This window comes from Passer montanus, unplaced genomic scaffold, assembly GCF_014805655.1.
Source record: "Passer montanus isolate IOZ18808 unplaced genomic scaffold, ASM1480565v1 scaffold5, whole genome shotgun sequence".
In the NCBI taxonomy this organism is placed as follows: domain Eukaryota; kingdom Metazoa; phylum Chordata; class Aves; order Passeriformes; family Passeridae; genus Passer; species Passer montanus.
The window spans coordinates 16,799,291-16,815,983 of record NW_024369929.1 but is presented as its reverse complement, the minus strand read 5'-3'; the positions used below and the strand labels follow the sequence as shown (position 1 = coordinate 16,815,983).

General features: G+C 45.5%; 1 protein-coding gene across 2 annotated transcripts in view; it reads right to left on the bottom strand.

Annotated features, from left to right (window-relative positions):
• Positions 1-465: 465 nt before the first annotated feature.
• The window catches only part of IQCH (IQ motif containing H), a 53,275-nt gene continuing 37,047 nt past the window's right edge, over positions 466-16,693 (bottom strand). The window contains exons 15-21 of one of the 2 annotated variants that reach the window (XM_039723565.1): positions 16,000-16,120; positions 14,761-15,047; positions 9,053-9,220; positions 6,024-6,149; positions 5,427-5,488; positions 3,355-3,463; positions 466-2,104 (exon numbers count right to left, since the gene is read on the bottom strand). In XM_039723565.1, coding sequence (XP_039579499.1) covers positions 2,003-2,104; positions 3,355-3,463; positions 5,427-5,488; positions 6,024-6,149; positions 9,053-9,220; positions 14,761-15,047; positions 16,000-16,120 — 975 coding nt within the window. In that variant the 3' untranslated portion in view covers positions 466-2,002. Of the gene's footprint in view, positions 2,105-3,354; positions 3,464-5,426; positions 5,489-6,023; positions 6,150-6,596; positions 6,723-9,052; positions 9,221-14,760; positions 15,048-15,999; positions 16,121-16,693 lie in introns of both variants that reach the window. The other variant, XM_039723564.1, reaches the window with a different exon arrangement.

Here is a 16,693-nt window from a genome sequence, read left to right as displayed (position 1 = left end):
TGGCACCAGCAGCATGGGAGCTGAATGTGAGAGACTGCAAAGCAGTTTCCAATCCTTCCATCAGCTCAAGGCTCAGAAGTGTTAGTAGTAATTAAAAACTTTTTTTTCCCCCTCTCAAAATACATTTCACACTTTGCACACGCTGAGAAATCTCTCTCACCACGGGAACTTTCAGGTCAGTTGTTTCCAGCAAAAACAGGTACAGTTTTCTTTTGTCAGGGCAGAACAAAGGCAGAAGGAAGTGCAGGTTTCATTTCCTCCTAGGACACTGCAGTCTATCAAGTGCCAGTGAACTAATGAGCCTCTCAGACCTTATGTTGTTCTGGCTTGGATCAAGGCTTCCTTTTCCTTAACCCTTTGGAAACCAGCTCAAGTGCAGCTAAATTCCACCTTGGCAAAGTCTCTGGGCTATCCAAACCCAACACCACATTGATGTGAAACACCAATAAAACCAGGAATTAAAAATACTCCTGTGGATTTTTATTTGAAGCAGTAACCAGCATTTATGCAAATGTTTTTGTCTGCAATGAATTCATTCTGTGATCAAAATAGAAGGGGAAAAAACTCCACAGAAAATAATGTCTCATGCTGAGGGATCAAAGATTTGCTGTCAGAAAAACTGGGTGCTGATCTTGTGCAACTGCTTGGTCTTGTTTAGTATTTGTGTTAAAACTGGTTTTGCCTGAGCTTTTTGGGAGGTAATGCCAAGGATACTTGCCATTCCTAGGATAACAGTCCCCATGTAGTGAGATCTGCTCTTCCATAGTAAAATGTGTTGTCTGTTGGGATATTAAAGATCTGATTGATAAAGATAATTTTACAAATATAATGTGGTCCTTTACCAGCAGTGCACAGCAGTTGTGACCAAAAGGGTCACCATTGTCCAGAATACAGATGGGCAAACCTGCAAGAGTCATGGAATTCTGGGAATCACAGTGCAAGGAGAATTCTATTGATGAATTAGTGCTATAACTGTTCTTTTTGATAATTTGAAAATGACCATGAAAGAACTGCTGCAAAAGTCTTTAGAGAATAGAAAAAGCAGCCTAACAATAGAGATGGCTCTGCAGAGGAACATGGCTTGCTGGGATTGCTGATGAAGTGGGGTTTAAATTAAAGCATTTATAGGCAAAAGAACCACGGGATAGTTTGGGTTGGAAGGGACCTTAAATCTCATCCCATCCCACCCCTGCCTTGGCAGGGACACCTTCCCCTATCCCAGGCTGCTCCCAGCCCTGTCCAGCCTGGTCTTGGACACTGCCAGGGATCCAGGGGCAGCCAGAGCTGCTCTGGGCACCTGTGCCAGGGCCTGCCCCCCTCACAGGGAAGCACTCCTTCCCAATATCTCAGCCAACCCCAATCTCCTCCAGTTTGAAGCCATTCCCCCTTGTCCTGGCAGCCCAGTTCCTTCTGAGTGGTCTCTCTCCATCCTTCCTGTGGCCTCTTCAGGGCCAGAACGAGCTCACCCCAAAGCTTCTCCTGTCCAGGTGAACAATCCCAGCTCTCCCAGCCTTTCCAGAATGGTTGGGCTGGAAGAGACCTCCAAGATCATCGAGTCCAACCCCTTCCCTCCCAGCAGAGCTGCTCCATCCTCTGCTCACCCTGGTGGCCTCTGGACTCTCAGCAGGTCTAACCCTGGACTCCTTTCCTTTCAGTGCTATTTCAGCCTGTTGGAAGGGGAATTTGGGCTCTCAGAGCTGCTGTCAGTGGATCTGCTCCTGCTCAGAGTCAGTGACAAAGGCAGCACTACCCCTTTAATAAGATTTTTAACCCACATGCTGAACTCCAGGAGTGACAACAGGGACATGAGGAGCATTAGGATGATCCTTTCCAACAAGAAAGGTGGGGTGTTCCCAATGGCACAGGCAGGAACCACAGAGATTTTCTGTCTCAGTTAATGTCACTTCACACACAGCTCAGAAGGAAAAGCAAACCTGTTCTTACAGATGAGGAAGCATTTCCAGAAGCATAAGGAATGAGGCACTTGAACATTTTCTGTTAACTATTCTTTCAGAGCATCTGCTTCCCAAGGTTGCTCTTCTTCCAATCTCAGTTTGTTTTCTGCTGTAACTCCTAGAATTGCTTCAATATCTCGAATTGCCATCTGTAACAGATTCCAGGGATACAAGTTATTTAATGGGCATTATAATGGGATCCAGCAGCCAGGGTGCACAGCTGGCAGTGCCTGCCTTGCAGAGGTAACAGGGTTACACGGGACAGGATGCACCAATTAAATTTAATATTACTTTGGAGACACTGGGGGGAATTATTAGTAAATATGTACAAATCCCAGGTAAATAAAAATACAATTTGTACTCCTAATTAACTAACAGGTGTTTTATTTCACATATGTTCATGCACAGTGGAGAAAAGTTCTCTCTTTTATTTTTTCTCCATGGTTGCTTTTCATTCCCTCGTATTGAAAAATGGGATTTTTTTTGTTGTTGTTGTTTATTCTGTAACATGTTGAAATTTAATTATGTCTTCCCCAAAATCTGTCATTTCACACTCTACTGGAAAATCCAGTCAGGGTGGAAAGAATCTGCTATAAATTATGTGACATGACTGAAGATTCAAATCTAACACAGCGTTCCCCTTCACCTTCCACAAAACACACACAGGATCTTGGAAAGTTTTTTATCAAGTTAAAGGTGATGCAGCTCAGCAAAAGGAGCTCCCTGTGGGCAGCTGAGCAATTCTGTGGAATCAAAAGCAGCTTTGTGAGGAGGGCTTGTTCCAGGGCACGGGGTTGGGTGGATGATTGCTTTGCTGGCTCTGGCTGCAAGGTGGGGAACGTCCCCAGGGTGAGCCCCTGTGCTTTGTCCTCCCCCTCTGCAGCAGCCAGGGATGGGCACATTCCAACAGCAGAGGAAATTGGGAACAAAATCCACTTGGGAAATGGATGGCGGGGTGAGGGTGGGAAGGAATGGATTAGTGGCTGCCTGCTTAAAAGAAATGAGTGTTAATAATCCAAGGAGTTATTATCAACTGAGAGATTTGTTTCTAATTTGAGATTCTTACCTTGATGGTGTCCCTTTAAAATAAAGCAGGCAATTGTGACAGAACTGTGTGAGGCAGTGCCAACAGCTCCTTTGCTCTTCCAAAGGACACTCAGGAGCATTAGATTACAAATAATTTCACGCTCAAGGATGTCTCTTTTCAAAGAAAAAGTTTCAAACTTAAATTTAACTAACGGGTGCCGTGGGAGACCCACTACGCTGACCCAGACACTGTAAACCACACACAGCCAGCGATAAAAAAGGAATGGTTTAGCACTTGTTTATGATCCAGCATGAGGTATTTGCAGGCCTTGTACAGAAATTAACCAGGATCGTTAGTTAATTAACACCTCACCTTAAAATTGGTCTCGCCTTGCATATTAGGTGCTGATATTTCTTGATGGATGATGAAGAGATTGCGAGCAAAGGTCAGGAGGACCCCCTGGAGATCCTCTCCGATTGTTCTGTTAATGATATCCAAACAAATGAGTTTACCAATGATTCCCTTCACATGCTTAAAAACAATCGCCCTCTCATTTGTGCCTGCCTGGTGCTGGAATTTAATGAGGATTTTCAATCTCACAAGGTAAAAATCTTCAGGGAGATATGAAAGATGAGGCTCCATTTTAACTTGTCAACGGAAAGGATTTGTGTAATAAATAATTTTTATTAATCAACTTAGCAGAAGTAAGCAGAGAGGTTTCAGCTACTCCAAGTAAAAGGTGACTGCTGAGGAAGGACTGAGGCAGCAGAACACTTGAAACACCCACATCACTTGGGAAAAACTTGCTTCAGCCTAAAATTTGGGAAAGACATTTCAGCAGGATCAGCATTCCTTGGATTGTTGCAGCTTTGGAGGCTTTGGTTTCCCAGTGGTCCACACAGACTCTCCACACCTTGTGGAACAGGGAATTACTCTGATTAATAACGTGCCTCATTCACTGGAATCAACCACGGATCTCTGATGAATGAAATGGGTAATTCTCAGAGATTTCAGTTATTTTGTAAGCTCCAACTCCTATAATCTTGAAAATGTTTCCCAATTAAGGCTATGGAGTTGCTCTGAAAATGTGATGGCAGACAACGGGAATCCTCTTTGTTTCAAGTTGAATTTATTTCTTCTTGTCCTACTACCAAAAAATCAGATTTTCCCTTCCTGCAGAGGCTTTTTCTGTGCTGGGAGATCGTTAGCAGATCCCATTTCTGCCCTCCCTCTCCTTTTTAGTCCTTCTATGTCAGTCATGCTCTCCAGAACTCTAAACTAATTTTCATTGCCTCCCTCTCACAGAACAGCAGGATTTCTTCCAGCATACACTGTTTATCTTTTTCCACAGGATCATGACATTGTTTCATTCACAGATCCTGTTCCCAAAACCTCCTTGTTCCTCATATTCATTACTGCTCTCTAAATGTAATTTCTTCCACCTGGTTCCAACCAAACCTAATTCTATTTCTCATCTTGTTCCTTCAATTTGTGGAGATCATTTTGAATTCTGTTCCTGCCCTCCAGAACACTTGCAGGCACATGCAGCACTCGAAGAAGCTGTTTTGTTATCCAGGTCATTAATGAAATAGCTGCAGCATCAAAGGAATACAGAACAGGCTGAGAGCACAACGCTTCAGCTCCTCACTTATTACATCCTATTTGGGCAGGAAACTTGGGCAAGAACAATGTAAAAAGGCATTTAACTTCACCCTCCTTTGCCTCCTGGAAGCCAGGGCTTTAATCATGTTGCCTGTAAGAGCAAGGCTGTGCCAATCCATGGGAGAGATTGCTCCTGAAGGGAATGCAGATCTCCTGAAGCCAATTCCAGCAGCTCCTGAGCCTGCAGTGCCACCAGCCCCTGGGCTCGGCACACTCCTGGCCTTCTTTTACTGCTGAAATGCTGAAATCCACCCTAAAACTCCCCCAGAGGCCAGTCCTGGGAGAAGTCAGGTTCCTTCTGGGAGCAGGAGGTGACAGCCAGGTGCTCAGGCTGTTCATTCCCTCCCTGGCCTTTGTCACTCCCTGCACCCCCAGGCTATCCCCAGCTCTTTGTCACCCTGGCTGAGGGACACTCCACACTTCCATCATTCCCAGGCTGTGTCCCTGAGTGTCCCCAGCTCTTTGTCACCCTGGCTGAGGGACAGTCACACTTCCATCATTCCCAGGCTGTGTCCCTGAGTGTCCCCAGCTCTTTGTCACCCTGGGTTAGGGACACTCCACACTTCCATCATTCCCAGGCTGTGTCCCTGAGTGTCCCCAGCTCTTTGTCACCCTGGCTGAGGGACACTCCACACTTCCATCATTCCCAATCTGTGTCCCAGGCTGTCCCCAGCTCTTTGTCACCCTGGCTTAGGGACACTCCACACTTCCATCATTCCCAGGCTGTGTTCCTGAGTGTCCCCAGCTCTCTGTCACCCTGGGTTAGGGACAGTCACACTTACATCATTCCCAGGCTGTGTCGCTTCTGGTCTTCATACAACACAAAAACTGTTCCCTGTTTCGCCTGTTAATGAAGACAAAATTGCTTTATTTATTCCTAAAATAGTGGGAATTGTAATAAATGTGTTATGGTAGGTGCACACCCAAACTAAGGAGGGCTGGGTTGGAATTGTGTGTAAGGAATTCTGGCTCAGTTTAAATAGATTATTGCTCTAACTTCTTGTAGAAAATACAATAAATGCAGCAGAGTCTATTCCACAGCAAATATTTGGGTTTCAAAGCAGTAAGAGACACTCAAAAGTATCTTAAAACTGATCTCCTTACGCAGTTATTCTTATCAAGAAGCAGGTTAACACCTAAAAGTCTTACACACACTTAAACTGAAAGAAAAATAGGTTTGTGTGGCACTTGAGGACATGGCTTAGTGGTGAACATGGGGGTGGTGGGTTAATGGTTGGATGATGTTAGAAGTCTTTTTCAACCCTAACAATTCTAGGATTTATAATTTGTATTGCTAAAGTGGTTTTATAATAAAAGAATTTACAAACAAAAATTCTGCAGAAGGAATGTCACATTTTCCTCATGTCTCCTGTTCATACCTGGAGGTCAAAGCCAATCCCACGAGCTTTGCAGGTGTGGAGGAGGAGGTTGTAGGAGATCCCTGAGAGGCTGCAGTGCCTCAGCTGGCTGCTGGCCACGGCACACCAGGGGCTGCTGGGGGCAGGCTGCAGAGAACAACCCAGGACTGCTCACTGTCACACCAACTTGGATCAGAACCCAACAGCTAAATGCTAAATTATTGACTTTTCACCCAGGATTCCTCATTTTCACACCATTTATATCAGAACACAACAGCTAAATGCTAAATTACTGACTGACTTTTCACAAGGGATGGAGGGACAGGACAAGAAATGGCTTCAAACAGATAGAGGGTGGGATAAGGTGGGATATTGGGAAGAAAGTTCCCTGTGAGGGTGGGCAGGCCCTGGAATGGAATTCCCAGAGAAGCTGGGTGCCCCTGGATCCCTGGAAGTGTCCAAGGTCTTTTTTCAACCCTAACAATTCTATGATTTATAATTTACATTGCTAGAAGTGGTTTCATCATAAAAGAACTTACAAACAAAAATTCTGCAGAAGGAATGTCACATTTTCCTCATGTCTCCTGTTCATACCTGGAGGTCAAAGCCAATCCCACGAGCTTTGCAGGTGTGGAGGAAGAGGTTGTAGGAGATCCCTGAGAGGCTGCAGTGCCTCAGCTGGCTGCTGGCCACGGCACACCAGGGGCTGCTGGGGGCAGGCTGCAGAGAACAACCCAGGACTGCTCACTGTCACACCAACTTGGATCAGAACCCAACAGCTAAATGCTAAATTATTGACTTTTCACCCAGGATTCCTCATTTTCACACCATTTATATCAGAACACAACAGCTAAATGCTAAATTACTGACTGACTTTTCACAAGGGATGGAGGGACAGGACAAGAAATGGCTTCAAACAGATAGAGGGTGGGATAAGGTGGGATATTGGGAAGAAAGTTCCCTGTGAGGGTGGGCAGGCCCTGGAATGGAATTCCCAGAGAAGCTGGGTGCCCCTGGATCCCTGGAAGTGTCCAAGGTCAGGTTGGATGGGGCTTGGAGCAGCCTGGGACAGTGGAAAGTGTCCCTGCCCATGGCAGGGGTGGGATGGGATGAGCTTGAAGTTCCCTTCCAACCCAAAAACCATCCTGGCATCCTGTGCTTCCATAAATGGCTTTTTGCCAGCCTGGAGTAAGGCTCCATTTGGAGGAATTCCTGTTCCTCACAGGCTCAGCTGGACACAGACATTTCCATAATCCCCTGTTTGACAGATCAGAGCCACAGAATTGCCCCATGAAGCATATTTTGGTGTTTTCACAGCTTCAGTGCTCACTGAGCTCTGTGAGAGCACCGAGTCCAACCTGGCCCTGGACATTCCAGGTGGGTGCACTGGGCACCTGTGCCAGGGAGGAATTTATTCCCAATATCCTACTGCCCCTGCCCTCTCTCCCCCTTGGATAAAGGTCGGTGCTGCATCCAGTTTAAACTCTCAGCAGTGCCAGAGGAACAGAGATGTTGCTCTGAGGAGCTCTGAGCAGAGCTGTTCTAAACCAGGCCTTTCCTGGTGGTGGTTTTAATGTCCCTGCGAGCAGGGACACTGCACATCAAAGCCTGTAATTTACAGTATTTTCCCTAAAATGATATTTGTTTTGACATTGACTCATTTAAGTTGACATAGCTGAAATCCTGATCTAATACATCTCTGCCTGAAAATTAATCATGTTTATAATATTCTGAGAATTAATAACACCCATTGCTCAAGTCATTAACTTAAAAAAGGAGCTTCCAAAATCTGTTTCTCTGCAGTAGGGGACCACAAATAAATGAATGCTTGATAAAATAATCCAAGCAGCAGTTTAACAAGCGTAAACTTGAATGTGGCTGCAATAACACAGAACTATTGTTTAAGGGTTGGCATCAGGTTGATGAGGTGCTTATTTCAGCTACAAAGCATGCATACACATGCATAATGAACTGCAGGATGAATTATTAATGTGTTGCTTATTTAGCCTCATCTGTCTAGAAGATAATGTATCCTAACTATAATGAGTGATTGGTTTTGTACATAATTACAGGAGCAGCAGTATCTAGGAAATTTGTTCTTTCAAAGAAGGAGTTCTAAAAATAAAATCCTCGCACAAACTGCGGGGCTGCTCCGTTTTATCAAAATCAACCCTACCAGCATGGAGAATATCTAATAAATTAAAAGGGACAGAATCATTATTAACATCATAATTTTACACAAAGTGTTTTACTTAATCATTCATTACAGATCATGTGCAGTAAAAACATTTGTCTCTTGGTTTGTTTCTTTTTCTCTTTTCCTGGGAGACTGCAGTCTTGTAGTTAACTCTTCAGGAGATAAAAATCTCAGAAATACAGAAGGAATTAAAAATAAAGCATATAATAACAATTTATGTTAATTCTGACAGAATTTTAATTAAAAAAAAGTTGCTACTTGATTACTTTTCATTTCTAAAACTTAGTCCCAGGACTACTGGGACTAATCAGATCTAATTTACTTCTCTCCAGCTAAAAGTGGTTGCTTGACGAGAACAATGGATCAAGAGCTCGTTAACCTCTAAATTACAGCTCCATGACATTTTTGGAATGGTGATACATTCCCTCCTCTATGGATGGCAAAAAGGGAGCTGTGAATCTTCTGTCAAAATATGGCAAACAGCTTTTGTTTGCAATCCATACATGTGTGTGCACAGACAGACACTTCTTATGCTGACTTTTCTAAAGATCTTTCTTCCCATTTTATAGAGCCCCAGAATATTTGGGTGGGAAGGGACCTTAAAGCTGATCCCATTCCACCCCCTGCCATGGGCTGGGACACCTGGGACACCCCAGGGTGGCCTTGGGCACTTCCAGGGATGGGATTGTTCCACTTTAACTCCTACTGTGCTGTTAGCCCATGACTTCATTAGCCTGGTAAAATCCAAGAGCAGCAGTTTAAAAACAGGAGGGAGCAGGTTCAGCTCCTCTAGAACAGAACATGAACTGGGAGTTCCATGAATGATTCTATTTGAGAACACAACACTGCTTACAGGTTTTGTCCCCTCGTGCTGAACCCCTTGGCTTTTGCTTTCCTGTGCTCCCAGAGGTGCTTGCAGGATGCTGGAGCCACAATCCAGATTTCCATCTGTCAGGTACACCAGGAGCTGACTCAGGGCCAGCTGGTCACTGTAGCAAAGGTCAAGGTCTGTTGCCCACACCTAATCAAAACCAAAGAGAGGCATTCAAATAAATTCAAAAGAACGACAAGAAGAGTAAAATTCAGCAATTGTGAAGGAACATCTCTGCCTTTCCTTGTCCTGTGTGTTGGCATTCCTGCTTTTGGCTTCCTGGTGCTGGGGCAGGGCTGGCAGTGATGAAGATGGGAGGAAGGAATTCCTGGCTGGCAGGGTGGGCAGGCCCTGGCACAGGTACCCAGAGCAGCTGTGGCTGCCCCTGGAGCCCTGGCAGTGCCCAAGGCCAGGTTGGACAGGGCTTGGAACAGCCTGGGACAGTGGGAGGTGTCCCTGCCATGGCAGGGGTGGCACTGGGTGGGCACCCAGTGGTCCCTTCCCACCCCAACCATTCTGGGATTCTGTGATTCCACAAACCACTTCCAAACAGAAGCAAGCAGAACTCTTCTGGGACTTAATAATCTTTCAGGGAGGCTGAGGATTGCTTCTGCAAGGCTCCTCCACCCCAATAACCAGAGCTTGAGATTTTCCCACTTTAAAAATCCCTGCCAGTGAGAAATGTTCCCACACCCCAAGAGCTGCCCTACAGAGGACCCCTTAAAACAAATCTCCCAGTGAACAACTTGCCTCAGCCCTGGAATGGTAAATGGACTCATTATAAGGATATTAAGGGGTCAGGCAGCCAAGGCCTCTTGGAAAACTGGAGTTAATTTCAGAATCATATGCACAGAGTAATGCCCTTTGGATAATGGGGAATAAATCACCCCAGTAACAGTTGTTAATGTCTAACTGCCAAGTATCTGTTGCTGTATTAAATATCCTATTTGTCAACTTAAATATTTCCTGCTGCACGGTCTAAAATGCAAATTGGATGCTAATGGCTGGCTTTACTTAGTAATAGGGGAATGTTCCCCAATTATAATACTTAATTTTCTTCAATAATTTATTGTTTATCATCACTTCTGTGAGACAGGAGGAACTTTGCTGTCCATTTCTCCTTTTCCAGTGTGTGCCAACCTTTTCAATGAGCCAAATAATAATTATAAACTATTCATATTGTGGGAGTGTTCCATTAATTTTGATAAATATTATCAACAAATCTGTGTCAATATGTCCTAGATCTTGTCTGAGCTGGGTTTTACCCTCTCAATTAAAACTTTGCCCTCAGAAAGAAATGACAGAGCTGCATGAGGGAACCAGGGAGTGAAAAATCTTGGATATCTGAGGGCTGTTCACTGGCTCCAAGTGAAGTGTTTGCTCTTAATCCAGACTCAGATATTATACCTGACCTCAAAATCCAGGGAATGGATGCTCTGGGAAGGATGGGAGCTCTCCTGGAGCCCCAGCTCCAGGGAATGGATGCTGTGGGAAGGATGGGAGCTCTCCTGGAGCCCTTGATCCAGGGAATGGATGCTTGGGAAGGACGGGAGCTCTCCTGGAGCCCTTGATCCAGGGAATGGATGCTTGGGAAGGATGGGAGCTCTCCTGGAGCCCTTGATCCAGGGAATGGATGCTCTGGGAAGGATGGGAGCTCTCCTGGAGCCCTTGATCCAGGGAATGGCTCCAACTTGCCCAAGGAAGGGGCTGGCAGAGCAGGGAAGAACAGAAAAAGCTTTTAGCAGGGCAACTTTTGTGCTGGAAATGATGAGATTGACCAAATACTGGTTTAAGGAGTTTCTGTTTGCTTCCAGAGGGGATTAAATTGGTTTTGTGTGTTTTCATCATCTCAGCCCCATTTCTGCTGCTGCATACAAAATGAAGAGTTTGCATCTACAGGGGGGATGAATGAAGGTGTCCATCCCCCCCTACTGTAACAAAGGAGAGCTCAAAAATCTCCTTAAGCTTCATGTCCTCCTCAGGCAAAGTCATTGTAATATTTTGCATTTTCCAATAGAAGGTGTGGGGAGGAGGAGGAATAGGAGGAAGGCAAACATGGCTGGAAGCCACCTGTCCACCTCCTTTCATCCCTGAGCCTGGGGCTGAACCACCCCTGTTGGAACTCAGAGCAGCCAAATGGTCACTCCTTGGTGCCAGCTGGGATCACCCCCAAGGATTGTTTTCCTGGCTCAGGGCTCTCTGAGAACACTTTGGTTGTGGCCATGTCCCCTCCTGCCCTGGACGTGTCCCAGAACATCCCTGACGTGGGGGAGAAAGGAAGAAGGATCAGATGGCACAAGATTTTCCAGCTTTATCCTAGCAGGGGATTCCCTTTTGCCATGGAAACACAAAAATGTCCTTTAAATCCCCTCTGTGCTGCTACAGAAATGGGAGAACACAGGGCCTGGAAAAGGGTCTGGCCACATAAATCATCTCCTCCAGTAAATCAGGGGCTCTTAGGTGATGCCCTGTGCAAAGGTGAAGTTTAAGTAAAGAATGATACAATCCTACAGATTAACAAACATCTATTACTGAGCCCATCCCCATTTTCTGAGCATACACAATAAGGGCAGGATGTAATTGTACACAGTTATGATTGGGGGGTGTCACATCCTGACAGGATTGCATGGAAAAATAGCAGAACACAAAGAGTTTTCATCTGAAATGTGGGGATTTCCAGAATTTATGTTGAGAAATTTAACTGGAACAGAACAGCCTAGAAATGATATTTGATTTTCAAAGTCCAAAGGTAGGAGGTAGAGGCAGTAGTTAACATTTTAGATTTAAGACTGGTTTTAGGTCAAGCTAAGCCCAGAGCAGATTAGGACTCTCCAGAATCCTACCAATGGAAAAACAAAGAGTTAGAAATACACCCTGCAAGACCTGCTGGCTGTTTATCCAAGGAAATTTGCTTCCAGGGGATTCTCCTTGGGCACACACAGCTTCAGAGCCAGCGCTTTGTGCTGAAGACATCTCCAGTGAATAAAGTCACAATTATGCTGGAATTCTTTACAGCTTCCATAAAAACGCTTCAGCTTTAGAATGTAAACTTGAGAAGGGAAGGAAACATAAATTCTTAAGGAGTTACTAAATTACAGCTGGGCTCTCTGTGCTTTAACTGTTTTATCTCTGCTGCTATCGACGGCTGCGTTATTGTGAAGAGCACCCGTGCCAGTTTTAAAGAAGTGCTTGAGTGATACTGTAAAAATGTCAATTAGTAAAATATTAATGCAGCTGGGGCGTTGGAAGGAGAGTGGCTTTCATGACTTTTAAAACCTGCAGGAGGACTGATTGGGGCAGTGCTGGCAGGCTCTCCTCTGGCTGCCATCTCGTGGCAGCTGCTGGCATGGGCTGGGGCTCACCCAAAAAATTCAATTTTAGGGCTCTGCAGCTCCTCTGTCCTGCTGAATACAGGGTTGGGAGATGGTTGATGGCAGCACCGTGGCTCTTGTTGGAAAAAAGAACATAAAAATGTGTTATGTTCTGTCTGGAGAGACCTTGGGATGCTGTGGGAATTGTCCAGCACTTTATCCAATTCATTATTCCCTCACTACTGCTGGGAAAGGCTGGGGCTGTGCAAAAGCCACCAGACCCATGGAAAAGGTGGCTTAGGATCCTGCTTCTCCAAATTATTATGTAAGGAAGTCGATGTGTTTAAATACTCCCACTCAGTCCAGTGGATTTATTTGGGTGCAGCTCCCAGCTGGGGTCTGACAGCCAGCACTGGGCAGGATTTCACTCCGAGGGGCCAAGGCTTGGCTTGGAGTGATCATTGTGGAAAATAGAGTGGGAATCAGAAGGGATTCACTCCAAACTATGCACCTCCACTTCTTCCCCAAGACACTGAAGACAGCATCTCCATCTCCCTTCCCCTCAGGATCAGGAGCCTGAAACTGAGATGGAACCAAATTCCTGAGGCAAGCAGGGAATTTTGTGGAATTTTGTGTCCCAGCTTTCCCTGCCCCTTGGATCAGGCAGCCAAGGCTCTGTCTTCCCACTGAGCTGTGTGACAACACACATTGTTCCTTATCCATCCTTTTCTCCTAGTGCTCCAAAGATCAATATTTTCTGTAAAACACACTTGGAAAGAATCCCTGAGTATCCAGGACATGCATCTGAGCCTCCCACCTCCTGCATTCAAGGGGACACTTGTGAAAGGACTGAGCAAATGTTCCAAAGGTCTGATAGGATTTCTTGTTTGCCAAAAAAATGGTGCTTTCAGGAACACAAGCCTTTGTGTGATCTCTCTCTCCCAAGACAGATGGCCTCATTAATTGCCTCCACATCCAGTTAAATTTAAAAACCTGTGCTTAAATAATGTTAAAGTTGTGGTACATGCTGATAAACATAGGAAATGTTGAGGTAAAAATCAGCTGGGAACAAGGGAAGAAAACCAAGATGGAACAGACAGGAATTCTAAGAAGCCACAAGAATCACCAAATGATTTAATGTGTCCTTGTTTGTGCCAGGAAATGTCACAGCCTTAATAATCCAGGAAGCAATCCTGCATGTCAGTGACCTCCTGGCTGGGGTGGAGCAATTGGCAGAGCTCCCGTGGATTTCCGTGGCTGAGAATGGCATCCCTTCATCTTTTTAAAGAACTTCCATGGAACTTGGCCAGTATGGCTCCTCCAGAGCTCTGATTACAATGCCTGCCTGTGCACATCCATTTTGGGAGTTGTATATAACTGGGATCTGACTTCCAGAGCTCACAAACTGCTGTGAGGGCCAGGCCCTGGCACAGGTGCCCAGAGAAGCTGTGGCAGCCCCTGCACCCCTGAAGTGTCCAATGCCAGGCTGGAGGGAGTTTGGAGAAACCTGGGATAGTGGAAGGTGTAGAATGAGGGGTTGGAATGAGATTATTTTTAAGGTTCCTTCCTACCCAGACAATTACATGATTATTCTGATTCTCTGGTTCACCACAGCCACCCTTACACTGCTATCAGCTCCCAAAAACCTGAAAGTTCCCCAGCTCCCTGCAGCCTTGAAGTCCAGGGATATTCCCTTTTACAGTCAAACACATCCTAAACACTGAGGTCCTCAGTGAAGATTCCAGAAGAAAACAATGTCAGGAGACTGAAGAACAAGGAGATGCCTCAGTTCTACATGTGATGCTGTTAGAATACCCCTTGCTTCCCTCAGCTCACATGCCCCAGAGCTTGGAAATTGTTTGTTCCAAAGGGCAAAGCTTTCTCCTGGTATTTTTTGGAGTTCCACAGGAAAGTTGGGAGTTTCCCAGTCTCAGGGAGACAGGGTGAGGTCCCAAACCTGCCCCACTCACCTGCTGCTCCCTCGTCTGGGGATGGGTGAAAGCCACGAAGTCCACAGAGAAGTAGCCGAGCACTCCTTTGGATTTACAGGCCTCCCCAATTTTCAGGCAGAGAGCCTTGAGAAGCTCAGGATCCACGGAACGCTGTGGGATGGTGGTGCCAGAAGATCTGAGGGGCCCCTCAGCGTGGAGCTGGTCTCCAGATGACAGCAGTGGTGAAAAACAAGGAGATGCCTCAGGTCTGCATTTGGTGCTGTAAGAATACCCTCATGCTTCCCTCAGCTCACATGCCCCAGAGCTTGGAAATTGTTTGTTCCAAAGGGCAAAGCTTTCTCCTGGTATTTTTTGGAGTTCCACAGGAAAGTTGGGAGTTTCCCAGTCTCAGGGAGACAGGGTGAGGTCCCAAACCTGCCCCACTCACCTGCTGCTCCCTCGTCTGGGGATGGGTGAAAGCCACGAAGTCCACGGAGAAGTAGCCGAGCACTCCTTTGGATTTACAGGCCTCCCCAATTTTCAGGCAGAGAGCCTTGAGAAGCTCAGGATCCACGGAACGCTGTGGGATGGTGGTGCCAGAAGATCTGAGGGGCCCCTCAGCGTGGAGCTGGTCTCCAGATGACAGCAGTGTCAGCTCCCCCGTTGGCTCTATCAGCAGATCCACCGTCAGGTTGGTGACGCTGCCCGAGGACGGGAAGGCTTCGATCACCCCCCCTGGAAGTGGAAAGGAATTCTCCTGGCATCAAATCCACCAGTGCTGCCCTTCAGAGTGCACAGGATGGACCAGCAGCTCCAGGGGGGACTGGAGAAACAGCAAATAAATCAGTGCAAGGGGAGCAGCAGAGCCAGGATCGTGGGTCTCTTGGAGGAGAAAGGAGTTTAATTAGTGGCTTTTCATTGCCACTTCCAAAGTGGATCAATCCCACAGCTGACTGGAAAACAGGGGTAGCAGGAGTGAATCCAGCTCAGCACCAGCCCACAACAGCTGGGAAATGCAATGTGGGGATCTGGGGGATGGTAACTCCTGCTGGGAGCTCATCTTGGAGACTCCCATCCATGTAATGGTCTTAGATAAGAGTCTGCCTGTGGCACTCACCCACAAGAGGAATTTGGCACGGAAATAACAATTTCCAGCATGGTTTTCCATAGGAAAATCACCAAGGTAACTGCCTGGCATTCTGGACTTGCCTTTTCCTTGCATATAATGCCATAATCCAATTTGTTGGGATAAACAGCTATGTAATAAAATTGGTACTAGATGTGTTAAGTGGATTTATTTAAAAAGAAAAATACCTTCAAGGCTTTGATTCATCCTTGTCTCTTCCATAAAGAAATCTATATATTGAATATTCTTACATTTACCTCACGTGCTGGAATTCCCTAAAACCTTTCCCCAAATGTGACAGCCTTTGGTGACAGCCAAGGATTAAGGAGCTGGTGCTTATGGATTCAGAATCCAGGATTAATATGGACTAAAAGCTTGGATAGGACAAATGAATGATAGAACAGTGGCCTATAATTCATTGGTAAATGAACATTTGAAGCATAATGGAGAAATAAAAGGAGATAAATATTTAAATGGGCCCAAGACTAACAAGAATATGGCAGACAATATGGCATAATTACTCCTTCTAACACTTCCCAGCGACTTTGCAGTCTTATTTACCTTGAGTAAGAAATGTTTGGAGGAATTTTTCCCATGTAGGGAATCGTTTCTCATTGACTGGCTGTACGTGCTGTGCTAAAAGGCCCGGCAGCTCCTGGGAGATCTTCACCAAAGCTAGCTCCTGCAGAAACAAATTAAATAGAACCACAAGCAATTTTACTACAGAAATGAAAACTGCTTGTGGGGTGATTAAAAACCAGGCCTCCAACAGGCAAAAAAAAAAAAAATGTGGTTACTGTTTACCCACAGTCAGGAAGCCTTTTTTAATTTTTCTGCTTGCTCCTCTTCTCTCCTCCTGCAAACTGTCCTTCTCTGAAAGCCAATCCCCCCCTCAGCACAGCATCTCCTGCATTATAATTTATATCAATAATTGGATCTGGCATCTGAAAATGCCAAGTACTTGGTAACTGCTTTGGGATCAATAGCAGCAGTCAATAACTTGTACATTGCTTGGATTTTGAAGCAGCATATTGAAATAGTCACATATGCCAGCAATAGTTTTGCTGGTTCTATGTTCAAGCTCTTCTATCAACCCAAATACCCTTTAGATAGAAAAAAAAAAAAAAAAGGAATAATCAAGCAAAAGCATTTCCAAAGCAGGAGATATCCTTTTCAATCTGCAAAATATCTGTAACAAACTCCCAAGTGCCTGTGTCTTTGGTGGAATTTGATTAGTCACTCCCCAGCTAAAGCA